The sequence below is a fragment of the Lepus europaeus genome, chromosome 15, assembly GCF_033115175.1.
Source record: "Lepus europaeus isolate LE1 chromosome 15, mLepTim1.pri, whole genome shotgun sequence".
In the NCBI taxonomy this organism is placed as follows: Eukaryota; Metazoa; Chordata; class Mammalia; order Lagomorpha; family Leporidae; genus Lepus; species Lepus europaeus.
In genome coordinates, this window is record NC_084841.1 from 33,451,134 (window position 1) to 33,465,786 (window position 14,653).

Below are 14,653 nucleotides of genomic sequence, written 5' to 3' on the forward strand. Positions count from 1 at the left end.
GAGAGGACATAAATATGTTATATGCAAATAATATACCATTTAATATATGGGACTTGAACATTCACAGATTTTGGTATTGGTCAGGAATGCAGGCTTCCTGGATATCCCTGTGGGTACTGATGGGTAACTGTACAAGTTTCAAGAACATGATTAATTTCTTATAAGTACCACATGCTACCAATTGTGCCACTGGAGTACCCTAGAATATGATTAACTTTTAAGCAAGATACCTTTGGTCACAAGAAACAGAAAACTAAAAAATAGCTTAAACGCTAGAGAAAATCTATCATTTTATAACATGAATGCCAGAAGCATGGACATTCCAAAGCTGGTCAGTTCAGCAATACAATGATTGCATTAAAATACAATTTTGGGGGCCAGTGGCATAATGGGTTAAGCTGCCATCTTGGGCCATCCTTCTCTGCCAGCATCGCATATGAGCGCAGGTTTTAGTCCTAGCTGCTCCACTTATGATCCAGCTCACTGCTAATTTACCTGGGAAAGCAACAGAAGATAACCCAAGTGCTTGGGCCCCTATTACCCACATGGAGGGCCCAGATGGAGTTCCTGACTCCTCATGTCAGCCTGGCCCAGCCCTGGACATTGTAGCCATCGGGGAGTAAAGTAGTGGATGGAAGATTTTCTCTCTCCCCATTCCCTTCCTCCCTCTCTGTTCCCTCCTCACACTCCATAAGTCTGCCTTTTAAACAAATAAACACTTTTTTAAAGGGTATAATTCCTTCCACATGTTGGCCTATTCCACACATGAGAATCTCCTCACAGCGTGGCTATAGCAGTTCAAAGCATTACACTGAGACAATGTTCAGAAGGAGAGATCATTTCTTTCCTGTAAATTCCTGAAGAGTGAGAAAATCCTCAAAAGTTCTACAGAAGATGTCCCTCACCTCTCATTCAGGAAACTTGGATCAAACACAGGAGTCTGTACTATTTTGGGGAGGGAAGTAGGACCATAGCAACAGACTCAAACAGGTTTGGATTCACTCCCTGTGTCTGGGTTGAGATTTGAACTAGCTTCTCCTGGAATACTGGCCACTGGAGGAGGATGAATAGATTTGATGGTGGTGGTAAGGGCAGTAAATAGTACCTGCTATAATACACTAACAGACTTTAAGTTGTATCAAAGCATTAGAAATTGGAATGAAGAATCCATTTTTGTATATTGCATTAGTAAATGCTTCAAATTCTTTGGAGTGCTGTTTTGACAAGCAAATTCTATGAAATATATGGGGAATAATTTAATAATCAAGAAGTAGGAACCAGTGGCCAGTGCTGTGGCGTAGTGGGTAAAGCAGTTGCATGGGCATCTCATATGGGAACTGGTTCGAGTCTCTGTTGCTCCACTTCCCATCCAGCTCTCTGCTATGTCCTGGGAAAGCTGTTGAAGATAGTTCAAGTTCTTGGGCCCCTGTACCTGCGTAAGAGATCCAGAAGAGGCTCCTGGCTTTGGATTGGCACAGCTCTGGCTGTTGTGGCCAATTGGGGAGTGAACCACTGGATGGAAGACTCTCTCTCTGCCTCTCCTTTTCTCTCTGTGTTACTCTGACTTTCAAAGAAATATTTTTTTAAAAAAAGTAAGAACCAGATTTAATTAACTTGGAAATGCTTTTAAAAATAACAAACATGTCCAAGATTCTATGAAATTACTCCAAGATAGTAAAGTGTTTCTTAGAGTGGTCACCATTTTTGTATTTATGATTCTTTATATTATTAGCAGGAAAACTCTAAATAAAAGGATTTTGTCTTTGTAAATTTATCCTTATAAATTTCCCTATGAAAATATGGTTGCATTCCAGGATGTATTTAAAAATTAAACAGTCTTCCTCCTTTTTAAATTTTCTTTATATTTTCCCCTAGTGATTATAAGAAAGCAATGGCAATTCCTACTTACACAGTAATGTACTGAGAAAAGTGAAAGAGATCAATTTTTAATGGCATCATGTCATTTGTTAGACTCACAGTATCACAAAGGTGGGCTTGGTAATGATGTCACAAACAAATCATCCTCAAATCTTAGTGCCTTCAAACAAGAAAGGTTTGCTTTTTTCATGCCATATTACCAACAAAGTTCAGTGGCAAGTAGGAGGTTCTCTCGTAATTCAGGGACTCAGGTTGATAGTGCAGCCATCGGAGAATATGGTCACACGGAAATGAAAACTTGGGAGAATCTTGATACCATCAAATAAATGCTTGGTCTGGAAGCTACACCTGTTCCTCTGCTCACATTTCATTGATCTGAATTAATTGTGTGGTACCTCTACCCATAGGAGCCAGGAAATACAATCATTTTTAAAAAAATTATTTAAGAAATACAAACTTCATGCATTTAACATACACATTTAGGAAGATAGTGATTGTTCCCAACTTTCTCCCTCCAACCCATAATCTCATCCTTCGTCCTCTTCCCTCTTCCATTCCCAGTCTTATTTTTTATTAAAATCTATTTTCAATTAACTTTATACACAGAAGATTAACTCTATACTAAGTAAATAGTTCAATAAATTGTATGAAAAAAACCCCGTTCCTCAACAGTTGAGACAAGGGCTGTTCAAAGTCATTGCTTCTCGAAGTTGATTTCACTTCATTTTTTTTTAATTAAACTTTTATTTAATGAATATAAATTTCCAAAGTACAGCTTATGGGTTACAATGGCTTCCCCCCTCCCATAACTTCCCTCCCGCCCGCAACCCTCCCCTTTCCCGCTCCCTTTCCCCTTCCATTCATGTAAAGATTCATTTTCAATTCTCTTTGTATACAGAAGATCAGTTTAGTATATATTAGGTAAAGATTTCAACATTTTGATTTTTTATTTTTAAGCATTTTTTTGAGAAACTTAATTAACTTTAAATAAGAACCTAGAAACAATACATTTTTTTGAGAGCACTTAGATGTGACAATAACAAACTATGGAGTTAGACACTTGGGCATAACTAAAACTTATGAAACATAAAATATCCTCCACTTAATACACTAAAACAAAGTAAATCTTTGAGAACAAGTTATACTATTAACTCTCCTAATACAACTCTTTGAGGACAGAGGTTCTGCTTTGGAAGTTAGTGCACAGTGACTCCTGTTAATTTAACAACACTCTTAGTATGACGTCAGTGATCACCTGAGGCTCTTGACAAGAGCTGCATCAACCATGAAAGCCCTCTGAATTCACAAACTCCATCATTAGACAAGGCAAAATGTTCATTCTCCTTTGATGACCGCTTCTTTCCACTGGGGTCTTACCCACAGAGGTCCTTCATGTAAGACACTTTTTGTCACAGTGTCTTGGCTTTCCATGCCTGAAATGCTCTCACAAGCTTTGTAGCCAGACCAGAATTCCTTAAGGGTTGATTCTGAGGTCAGAGTACTACTTAAGGGTGGGGTGAAACCTCACTGTGGCTTTGATTTGAATTTCCCTGATGGCTGAGCATTTTTTTCTCTTTAAAAAATTCCTGTTTAAGACCTTTGCCCATTTAATAACTGAGTAGTTTGGTTTGTTGTTGAATTTCTTGATCTCATTATATATTCTGGTTATTAATCCTTTATCAGCTGTATAGTTTGCAAATAATTTCTCCCATTCTGTCAGTTGCCTCTTCATTTTGCTGTTTCTTTTTTGTGCAGAAGCTTCTGAATTTGATGCAGTCCCATTTGTCAATTTTGGTTTTGATTGTGCCTCTGGGGTCCTTTCAAAGAACTCTTTGTCTATGCTAATATCTTCCAGAGTTTCTGCAATGTTCTCTAATATTTTGATGATATTGAGTTGTAGATTTTGGTCTTAATCCATTTGAGAGGATTTTTGTGTAAGGTTTAAGGTAGGGGTCTTGCTTCATACTTCTTCATGTGGAGATCCAGTTTTCCAAGCACCATTTGTTGAAGATACTGTCCTTGCTCCAGGGATTGATTGATTTTCAGCTCCTTTGTCAAAAATCAGTTGGTTGTAAATGCTTGAATTGATTTCTGGCATTTCTATTCTGTTCCACTGGTCTATCCATCTGTTATTGTTCCAGTACCAGGCTCTTTTGATTATAACTGCCCTGTAATATGTCTTGAAATCTGGTATTGTGATGCCTCTTGCTTTGCTTTCGTTGTATAAGATTGCTTTAGTTATTTGGGGTATCCTTTGTTTTCATATGAATTCCTGTTTTTTTTCCAAGAGGTTTTATTTCACAGTCTGCAAGCTGTAATTACCAAACCCATCACTGCTGTTCCTTATTTTGAAGAGTTACATGTTATACCAATTAAGAATGTGAAACATACCTTATTTCACCATCACTTTTTTTTTAAGATTTTATTTATTTTGTTTGAGAGAGTTACAGACAGTGAGATGGAGAGACAGAGAGAAAGGTCTTCCTTCCATTGGTTTACTCCCCAAATGGCTTCAATGGGCAAAGCTGTGCTGATCCAAAGCCAAGACCCAGGCCCTTCTTCCTGGTCTCCTGTGTGGATGCAGCGGCCCAAGGAGTTGGGCCACAACTTTCAGTTGTGAGTATTTTTCTTGGTGAGCTTTCTTTCTTGTAGGCAGAGATGAGTTTTGTTAAGCCATTCAACCACTCTGTGTGTTTTAACTGGAGAGTTGAGGCCATTTATATTCAAGGTGACTATTGATAATGATGACTTTGCCATTTTGCCATAAATATTCCCATTTTTTACTTTGGATTTCCTTTGTCCTTGTACTGGGAGATTATCTTCCTTTAACTTCTTTTGTAGTGATGACCATATTTCTGTGTGTAGCACATCCTTAAGCAACTTTTGTAAGGCTGGACGGGTACTGACAAATTCTTTCAATTTTTATTTGTTATGGATGGTCTTTATTTCACCTTCATTCATAAATGAGAACTTTGCAAGGTATAGTATTCTGGGTTGACAGTTTTTTTTTTTCTTAAGACTTGGACTATATCTTGCTGTTGTCTCCTAGACTGTAGGGTTTCTGATGAGAAGTCTACTGTGAGTCTAATTGGAGATCCTCTGAGAGTAATCTGGAGTTTCTTTAGTGCACATTTTAGAATCTTTTATTTTTTACTGTGGAGAATTTGACTACAATGTGTCATGGTGACAATCTTTTCTGGTTATGTTTATTAGAAGTTCTATGTGCTTCCTGTATTTGGATGTCCCTTTCTTTTTCTAGATTCTGGAAGTTTCCTGTTGTTATTTCACTAAAAAGGCCATTTAACCCTTTTTCTTTTTCCATGCCTTCAGGAATTCCTAAGACCCATGTGTTGGGTCACTTGGTAGTATCCTGTTTATCTCCAGTGGTGTTTTTTAGTTTTGTGATTTCTTCATGTTTCTAGTCTGACTGTAAAATTTCCTGCGGTTTGTCTTTTACGTCGGATATTCTTTCTTCTGCTTCACTGATTCTGTTGTTAGGGTTTTCCACTGCATTTTTTGTTTGTTCTAATGAGTTCTTCATTTCCAAGATTTCATTTTGCTTTCTCGTTAAGATCTTAATTTTGTGGGAAAAACTTTATTTCATGTCATGTATGGATTTCATTAGTTCATGGATTTGCTTCTGATTACTTCTAAGTAATTCTATGATCAATTTTTTGAATCCCCTTTCTGGCATTTCTTCAATCTCTTCATCTTCACATTATGTATTGAAATTTTGTGGTCTTCTGGTGGTGTCATGTTGCCCTCAATTCTTATTTCTTACTTGCTGTGGCTGTGGTTATTATTTGGTATTTATGGAGGTACTCATTGGATTCTGGTTGTTTTTTTTTTTTTTTTTTTCTGTGATGGCTTTAATCTTCGTACTATACCTCTGTGGACTAGTGCAGTGTCCACTTTTTCAGTGAATACCTCGAGGCATGTGGTGGGTGGGTGTTGCCAGGGAGCTCTGTTCAGTTCTCCAGGGTAAAGGGAGTGTCCAAGGTGACACCCAGGTTGGGTATGGAAGGGAGGTTGTTCAGCTTGTTTGCATAGTCTCAGCTTACCACCTCTCCTCAAAGGAGACTAGTGCCTGCCATAAGAACCACACAAAGGATCTGTGCAGTCCTCGTGTAAGCACTGATTCTGCAGCAATCACCATCACTAGGAAATCTAGATTCCTGGGTGTTTTGGAGCCTCCCACAGTGACTGTCCAAAGTCCCAGCCATACCCTGAGCCCTCCCACAGAGCAGAAGTGTTTTTCACAGTCCCAGCACACAAGCTTCTCACAGTCACGAGCACCCAGCTCCATGTCAGTTTTCCCCACCAGATTCAGGCGTCTCCACTCGGCTGGTTGCTGGGCTTGTGGACACGAGCTGGTGCAGCTGTTACATATGTACACAGTGGCACTCACCCTCTGTTGGCTTGTTATGGGATGCTGGCTGCATGGTGGTTAGGGAGAGAGAAACGAGGTCCCCTTTTTCCCCTCCTCTAATTAGGAAAATACACTGTCCCCATGAGGTTTCAAGCTGGATTCCCATTAGGCCCTTCGTGCAGTTTTATTGCCAGTGGTTTGGGCTGTTGCAGAGTGGTTTCACCTTACTCCAGAGCTGGTATTGAGGTTCTTAGCTACTGGGGTCCTAAGTTGTGCATGTCTACACCCTCCATGTAGGTCCACAGTGTCCCTCTAATTTGTGTGGAGTTTCCTCTGCCATTTTTTCCCCCTAACTATTCGCTGAGGCTGCACTCTCTCCATGTTTTTTAAAATTATCTTCTCCTAGACTAGAGCAGTAAACTCCTTCCCTATTCTACCATCTTAATCCCAGTACCATTTTTTTTTACAAAGATCTATTTTGATTTAACTTTATACTCATAAGATTAATTCTAAATATGGTCTTACCATGTCCCTGGGGGATGGAAATCTACCAATACTAGTGAGTAGTATTTTTGACAACTGCCAAGGCATACTGATGTTTATCACTGCCTTTCAACAGAAGCAGGGACATGCCCCAAAGCAACAATTAATTTTACACAAAGTGGAAATGCTCCAGTTAGGTTGTTGCCTTAGAATCTGATGTTATTACAAATCAGTCGTTGTGAGAGGCAGCAGATTCTAGTCTCATGGATTTTAACTGTGATATGGCTTATACTCTTATTTTAAGAGTCATGCTTTATAGTAAAATGGAGTTTTCTTCTAAACCCACTATGTTCCTGCCTGTTGGGGGTTCCTTGGAATATATTTCCAACTATCCAATCTAATTTCTGCTTCATTTTCTATTCATGGGTTTTCTGTCCACATTGCTCTGACATATAAGTTGTTAGGGTTATTTTTTTTCCCAGCTTTTTTCATTGCAAACATTGGGCCATGTCTACTTGGCATAAGTGATTCTACAGAGAACTTAAACATTTTATTGCTGTCATTGATCAAAGTGGTTGTGCCTGCATGATCACAGTGAAGAAATACATCCATCAGCTTAATTTGCTATGAGTTCTGAAACTCTAATAATTTCTCTACCTTAAACAGTCTGAGGAAGCATGTGGGTTCCTTAATAAATGAGGATTCTATGGAAAAATTGGCAATGGAGGAAGTTTGTTAAATGACAGCAGGTAAAATAAGTCTAGTCATTTTCCATAGGTGTCAAATAATAATACCCAAGTAGTGGAATGCATACTACATTCCAGACTATTTAGGAGTAGTTGTGACATACATATATATATATATTATGCATATATAAGAATAATATATATTATAAATTTGTAGCAACAATTTTAAATTTTATATACAAAATTATACACACATATAATTGATATTTACTTCCACCAATCCTCAACAGAGTGGATTGACTGATATTGTTTCCATTTTTCACATGATAAAAATGAGTCTCAGAGAGGTTTGTCCAACTATACATAGCTTCTCTATATCTCTACTATCACACTGTGAGTGTTTAGGTTTGGTTTTGTTAACTGTAGCTTTTAAAATTAATTCACTTATGATAACTAATTTTTAAATAACAACTCACTGCATTCTACTTTGTGTAGTACTGGCTTAGAGACATCTTTAAAACACTTCCATTATACTATCAGTGACTTCAAAATCTCTACATGATTTTAGATCTAACTTCTGTGACTTAGCTATAAAAAATTCTTGGGAATAAACAAATGATGCATATGTGGCTCATAAATTTGGCTGGGATTTGCCAAACCTCCCTCAAGTCCAGACCAGAGATGTCTGTATTGTACAAGCCATCCATGAGTCTATAAAAAAGGGATGAACCATTTGCTTTCACCTACTTAGAAATCTATAAAATACTACCCATAAAAGGCATTCCAAATTCCAGTAATAGATTCTGTTTTCTTAATCATTTTTAAGATGTGTTTACTCATTTGAAAGGCAGTGTGACAGAGAGAAAGGGAGAGACAGAGAAACAGTGTTCTTCCATCAGCTGGTTCACTTCCCAAATGTCCACAACAGTGAAGGCTGGGCCAGACCAAAGCTAGGAGCCTGGAGCGCCACCTGGTTCTCCCACTGGAGCAGCAGGGCCCAAGCACTTGGGCCAGCATGTGCTGCTTTCCTATGTGCACTAGCAGGAAGCAGAGCAGCAGGACCTCAAACTGGTGGTCCAATTTCGGATGCTGGTGTCAGTAAGCAATCTCTTACATGCTGTATCATAACACCATGCCCTACCAATCATTGTTTTTAAAGGTGTTTATAAATGTACATAGTTTTCATAACTGTAATTGTAGTTTTCTAGTCTTGTTTTTCACTTTTTATTGTGCCTCTTAAAATCATTTTTTAAAAAATGATTTTCATTGGCCTTATACTGTTCCCTCATATGGTCAGGCTATAATTTATTATTGCACATTTAAGGTCTATCATTTTTTGCTCTTTAAGTAATGTTGTGATGAACATCTTTCTATATAAATCTTTGAGCATAATTTTCTTTTCAGTGCACCATTTGTCCCTTGGAGTCCCTTGATTGCTGACACATACCTCTACTAACTGACACTTGATGTGTGAGACTGAAGCTGTGCAGCTAGAACTTGTCAAGAAGACAAATAGGGTAGCAGTGCCCTGTCTCATGTTCATAAAACAGTCTGGATCCAACCATAATTTTGCAGGCCATTTGTTTGGTTAGAAGCTTGATGCCTCATTGATTCCATACACAATGAATTCCAAAAGTATGAAGGTGACCTTAGAGCCAGCCATTTAGAATGCAATTAACCAAGCTTCAGGGTAGTTTGGCTCTCAATGCCAAATAGGAGCAGCAGGATCTATCAGAGTCTTGCTACTCAGAATTTAGGAAGAGATGTAGATGAGGTTGAACTTGTGAGATTTCTTTGGGGAATACAGAGGTGCTCAATTTTTAAAACTAAGTGTCAATTGTGGGAGTGGAAGCCTTTCATTGAAAGAGAAGAAACAGTGACATTCTAAAATCTACTGAGTTTTACTGTCAACTGCCAATAAGGAAAGCTTTGTCGAAGCTTGAATTTCATCTTAGCAGAAGCATATCTCAGAATTGTCCTTGTGTCTCTGCATCTAGGACACCTGGGACATGGAAATGTCTGCTCACAAAGTTCTTTAAATGGGGGTCTCACTTATTTTGTTAACATATTGCAGAACCAAAAAAAATTAAAATAAAGGACCTGAATTGATTTCTTCTTACTTAAGTGACAAGCATGAATGCTTAGTATTCAACTGTAGTACCCTAAGAGGATAAATCTTCTACCTTTGATCTAGAATTTATTTAATCTTCTAGGACAGAGTTGTAGATTCTTCGCCCAAATTTCAGGTACTTAATATGTTCCAATTTTGTTCTTTCCTTGATGATGATAATTTTATCACTAGCTCTTGATACATTATACCAAATTGCTTTATTAATATTAATGTCAGAGTGTGAAAAATTCAACTGGTAAATGGTATGCAAATTAGCCTAATGCAAACTTTAATGGATTAGTGTGCTCAATAAATTCTTTGAAACAAAAGGTAACTAAAGTGATTGAAAAAAACCCAACACATCACCATCAAAGGAGAAGACTGTTATAAGTTAATGAATCAAGCACTTCAAAGCCAGTATGACTGGTTTTAACACAACAATGTGAATGAATGGCTGGTATAACCCTTTGATTATACTATGGGGTATAAACAGGAAATTGTTTTCTCCAGTTACCATGTTTTAGACTGAATTGTGTCTGCCAAAAAGATCTTTTAAAAATTATTTTTACTTGAAAGGCAGAGCTACAGAGAGGAAGGGAGAGAGGGGAGAGGAAAGAGGAGAGAGTGAGAGAGACCAGGAGATCTTCCATCTGCTGGTTTACTCCCCATATGGCCACATGGTCAGGACTGGGCCAAGCAGAAGCCAGGAGGCTGGAATTCTATCTGGGTATCCCACATGGATGGCAAGTGCCTAAGCACCTGGGCTATCTGCTGTTGCTTTTCCTGTGGCATTAGCAGGGAACTGGATTGGAAGTGAAGCAGCTAGAACTTGAACTGGCTCTACATGGGATACTGGCATCGCAGGTGTTGGCTTAACCCACAGCAGCTTAAGCAGCTGTGCCACAACACTGGCTCCCCAAAATATGTTAAATTCTTATCTCTGATACCTGTGAAGATGGCCTTATTTAAAAATAGTCTTTGAGGATGTAATCCAGTTGGGGCAGTAATCCAATATGCCTAGTGCCCTTAGAAGATGATTGAAATCTGGGCAGACTCACACAGGAGGAAGATAGTAGTGTCCAGGTGATGCTGGAGGCAGAGGTTGGAGTGGTGTAATCTCCAGGTCAAGGAATGCCAAGGGTTTCTGGTCAACAGCTGGAGCTGGAAGGCAAGGGGGAATTCTCTCCCGTAGGTTTCAGAGGGATCTCAGCCCTGCCAACATGTTGATCTCAGACTCCTGGCACCCAGAGCTGTGAGATAATAAACTTGTTTGAGGCCACCCAATTTGTGGTACTTTGCTATGAAAGCCCCAGCTTTCATTATGTTCTGCCAAACTCCAGTTTTCTCTTTTCTTAATTTAGTCTGGGGCAGATCATATGGATTTCTGGTCAGTTTCTGTTTTTCAAAGTTGATCCAGTATGGGTCTTTAATCTCACTTTTGAAAGACATCGCTTTGCTTCCAGCCAGTGCCTGCCTTTTCTCTCCTTTGGCATGCTTTACGGGCAGCTCCAGGACTTACCCATTTCTCCATTCTTGCCCTGTGCCTGGGGACTCAGGTGGAGAAGGGCTGCACCCACTTTTTCCCCAGTCATTTGTTCTACTCCCCTCTCACTTTGAGAGTGTCACAGGCCGCTCTTTGCATCCTGCCTCCTGCACTCTCTAGGGAGAAAGCTGAATTGTGAAGAAGGGAGAACTGCTCTGGCCTAGCTCAGCGCCTCCTGAGAACAGCCCCAGAAACCTTACCCGTGGCAGCTCCTAGATTCCATGGCAGCCAGCCAGCAAGGGCCACACCACAGCCTGTAGGCATGCCCCACAGCCTGGGAGTGACTCACCTGGGCTTTTAGTTGCCTTCAGTGGATACTTCAGCAGCATCTTCCTCCTCATCGAGCCAAGGAAAAGGACTTAGGGGGAACAGGACTCTGGGTAGGAATACTGCTTCCTGTGCCTTGGACTCCCATGACTTCCCTCCCTCCTTCTTTGTCTCATTTTATAGCCTGGAAAGATGTGGCAGCTGCATAGTGGTTGGATAGAGCAGAACCAATTCATTCCTAAGAGAAGGTTTTTGACCCAGTTTTTAGTGGATCCTTTAGGATGTGGGGGTACCTAGTGTTTATTGGCCCTCTGGTCTCCTGGGAATGTTAAAGGCAGGCTGGTTACAGGAAAACTTGTTCCACTCTCACAGGGGAAAGGGGATGGATGGTGTGACTGGGGAAAAGATGTGTTACTCTACAAGATCTGGATGGCTGTAGCTCATAGCTTCCTTCCACAGTGAGAATACCAGGCAGATTTAGAGGAAGGGGGTCTGCTTCTACTTACCTGCTTAGGGATTGGCTGGCTAAGGTTTAGAGGTTAATTACTTAATCAAAGAAAGCTGTTTGATTCCATCTCTAAACTAGGTCTTCTTAAAATGTGATCCCTTCATGATCATTTGCTGAGGAGTTTTAATAAATATAAATTCTTGGGGCTGGCTCTGTGGCATAGTGAGTAAAGCATATGCCTGCAGTGCTGGCATAGGTGCCGGTTCAAGTCCCAGTTGCTTCACTTCCAATCCAGCTCTCTGCTATGGCCTGGGAAAGAAGTAGAAGATGGTCCAAGTCCTTGGGCCCCTGTACCTATGTGGGAGACCTGGGAGATGCTCCTGGCTCCTGGCTTCAGATCCATGTGCAGCTCTGGCTGTTGAAGCTATCTGAGTAGTGACCTAGCAGTTAGAAGGCCCCACCCCCTTTCTGCCTCTGTCTTTCCAATAAATAAATAAATCTTAAGAAATACAAATTTAAAACATATACAAATTTTCAGACCTCCCTCCAAACCTACTGAATTAGAAACTTTGGGAATGAGTTCCAGTCTTCTGTACTAACACAACCTCTAGGGGCACAATGATGTTTGAGAACCACTGTTCTAAAGATGTTTCGCTTCTCCAAATGAAAGCAACACCATAACCTCTTTAAGAAGCATATGGCCCCATACAAAGATATGACTTTAAAAACTGTTCCTTCAGAAAGCTCTGAAAATTTTCTGTCCATCACACACTATAGCTTAAAAGCTTTGTGATGGTTTTAGCTGAAGCAAAGAGAATATCTTCCCATTTCTTCAGAGAATGAACCTCCACAGGTTTGTTCTGTTAGTTTCAAAAAGATAGTTTCCACTGTGTCTAATCATCCCTACAGTGAGTTTTTAAAAAAATTATATATTTGAGAGGCATAAATGGAGGGGAGGAGGGAAGGAGGAGTGAGGGAGGGAGTGAGAGAGAGAGAGAGAGAGATCCATCCATCCATTCTGCTGATTCACTCCTCCAAGACCAAGGGTGAGGACAGGACAGAGTCAGTAGTCAGGAACTCAATCCAGGTCTTCCATGTGGGTGGCAGGAATCCAGTCACTTGAGTTGGCTGCCAGAGTCTGCCTTAGCAGGAAGTTGGAGTCCGGAGCTAGAACCAGAAATCAAACCCAGGCACTCCAACATGAGATGTGGGTGTCTTAACCTTGTAAACACCCACCTATGCAGCGATGCTTATATCATGACCTACTTTGTTCCAGAAGATGAAGCATAAGTATGTGACTCACCCTTTCCTATTTTACTTTTTATAGCAATTAGCACCATCAAACATCGTGTGTATCTTATATGCTTATTCTTTTTGTATGTCTACCCACATATGCATGTGAGCCCCATGCAGGTTAAGGGCTTTTGTCTGTTTTATTTGTTGTTGATTTCCTTGGACCTTGGCCAATACTTGGCACATTGTAGACATTCAGACATTACTTGTTGAATGAATACATAAAGGCTGAGTTTCAAGAATTGTGTTTTACAGGTTCTGTAGATTTCTGTTTCTTAATTGAAGAAAATAATGGACTCTTTTTATTTTAAATTGTGAGGATGCTGAATACTAGAGGCTTTATAAGGTTATTAGAAATTCCATTACTTTTGTGCGAAGTGGATAGGAGAACTTAGAAGACCAGCATAGATGTTATTACTTAAGGGTAGCTACAGGATGTCCTGGCAGGAACTGGTCAGAGGATGCTAAAACAAGAGAACAAGGGAGATTTTAATATGAAACTGGCACAAAACATTGCTGTCAGTAGATCCCGAGCATGTCAGTCTGTAGTTTGTACAGGCTACCCTTTCATGGGATTACTTTTACAGGTCAAGTCAGTAACTGTGCTAGGCCAGACACCTCCCAGGATGCAGTATTTCCACCTTCCTGTTTGCACATTTTATAGCTCCCATTTCACAGATGTTCAGTGTTTTCTCACGAGTCGATGATCCTATTTTAGCACAGTAGAGTTGGTTTCCACCCTTGGAGCACTGGGGGGGCAATAAGCAGACACATGTGGAAGTGGAAGCTGCAATGAGAAAGAGAGAGAGAGAGAGAGAGAGAGAGAGAAAATGACTTGCTAGAATACTGCAGAGTTTGGTTTTACCTAGCCACAAGCTGCACAGGATCCCCAGAGTGGTGGGCCCCTTGCTGGCAGTGGAGGAGAATGCTGAAACAAGGCAATGACCCCAAAGACACAACTATGACTGAATGGAGAGACCTGGATGTAAGAGAGCAGAATTCACTGGCAAGCAGTAGGATTCAGCAGTTGGGCTATCTCTGATACCACCCCTTCTTTCACTGTGCATGTCTTAACAGGATTTGAGCTATCTCTAGCACCTCTCTCTCACTCATTGCACAAATCCAATTGGTCACTAAGCTTTTAAATCCATTTCTACAATGTCTTCAGCCTGTTCCTCACTGCCTACATACAGTTATAGGTATTATTTATTGAACAAGTACTATGAACACACACAATCTTCCCAGTGTGTTACATGTTTTATTTTATTAAATGTTAACAACAAATATGAATTATTCTATCATATTAATTCTATAGCTGACAAAACTGAGCTTAGAGGGGTTAAGTGACTGGCCCATGTTCAAACAATGGGTAAGTTAGAGAGACATATTTTAAATAATAAATGGCTCATTGGCTTGGGCTCTTTAATTCAATCCTATATTTATTTGTTTCTTTCTAGAAGATTAGTATTCTCCATGAACAATTAAATTAGGTGATTCTTATATGATGCCTGGTTTTGGAAACACCCAGTCTCATTTATATAAGCATTGCATTTATGAAATAGCTTTAAAACAAGAA

At 39.8% G+C, this 14,653-nt stretch overlaps 1 protein-coding gene across 1 annotated transcript in view; it reads right to left on the minus strand.

Annotated features, from left to right (window-relative positions):
- Positions 1–13,547: 13,547 nt before the first annotated feature.
- Positions 13,548–14,653, minus strand: part of C6 (complement C6) — a 63,686-nt gene continuing 62,580 nt past the window's right edge. The window contains exon 18 of the mRNA XM_062211864.1: positions 13,548–13,864. Coding sequence (XP_062067848.1) covers positions 13,683–13,864 — 182 coding nt within the window. The 3' untranslated portion in view covers positions 13,548–13,682. The remainder of the gene's footprint in view (positions 13,865–14,653) is intronic.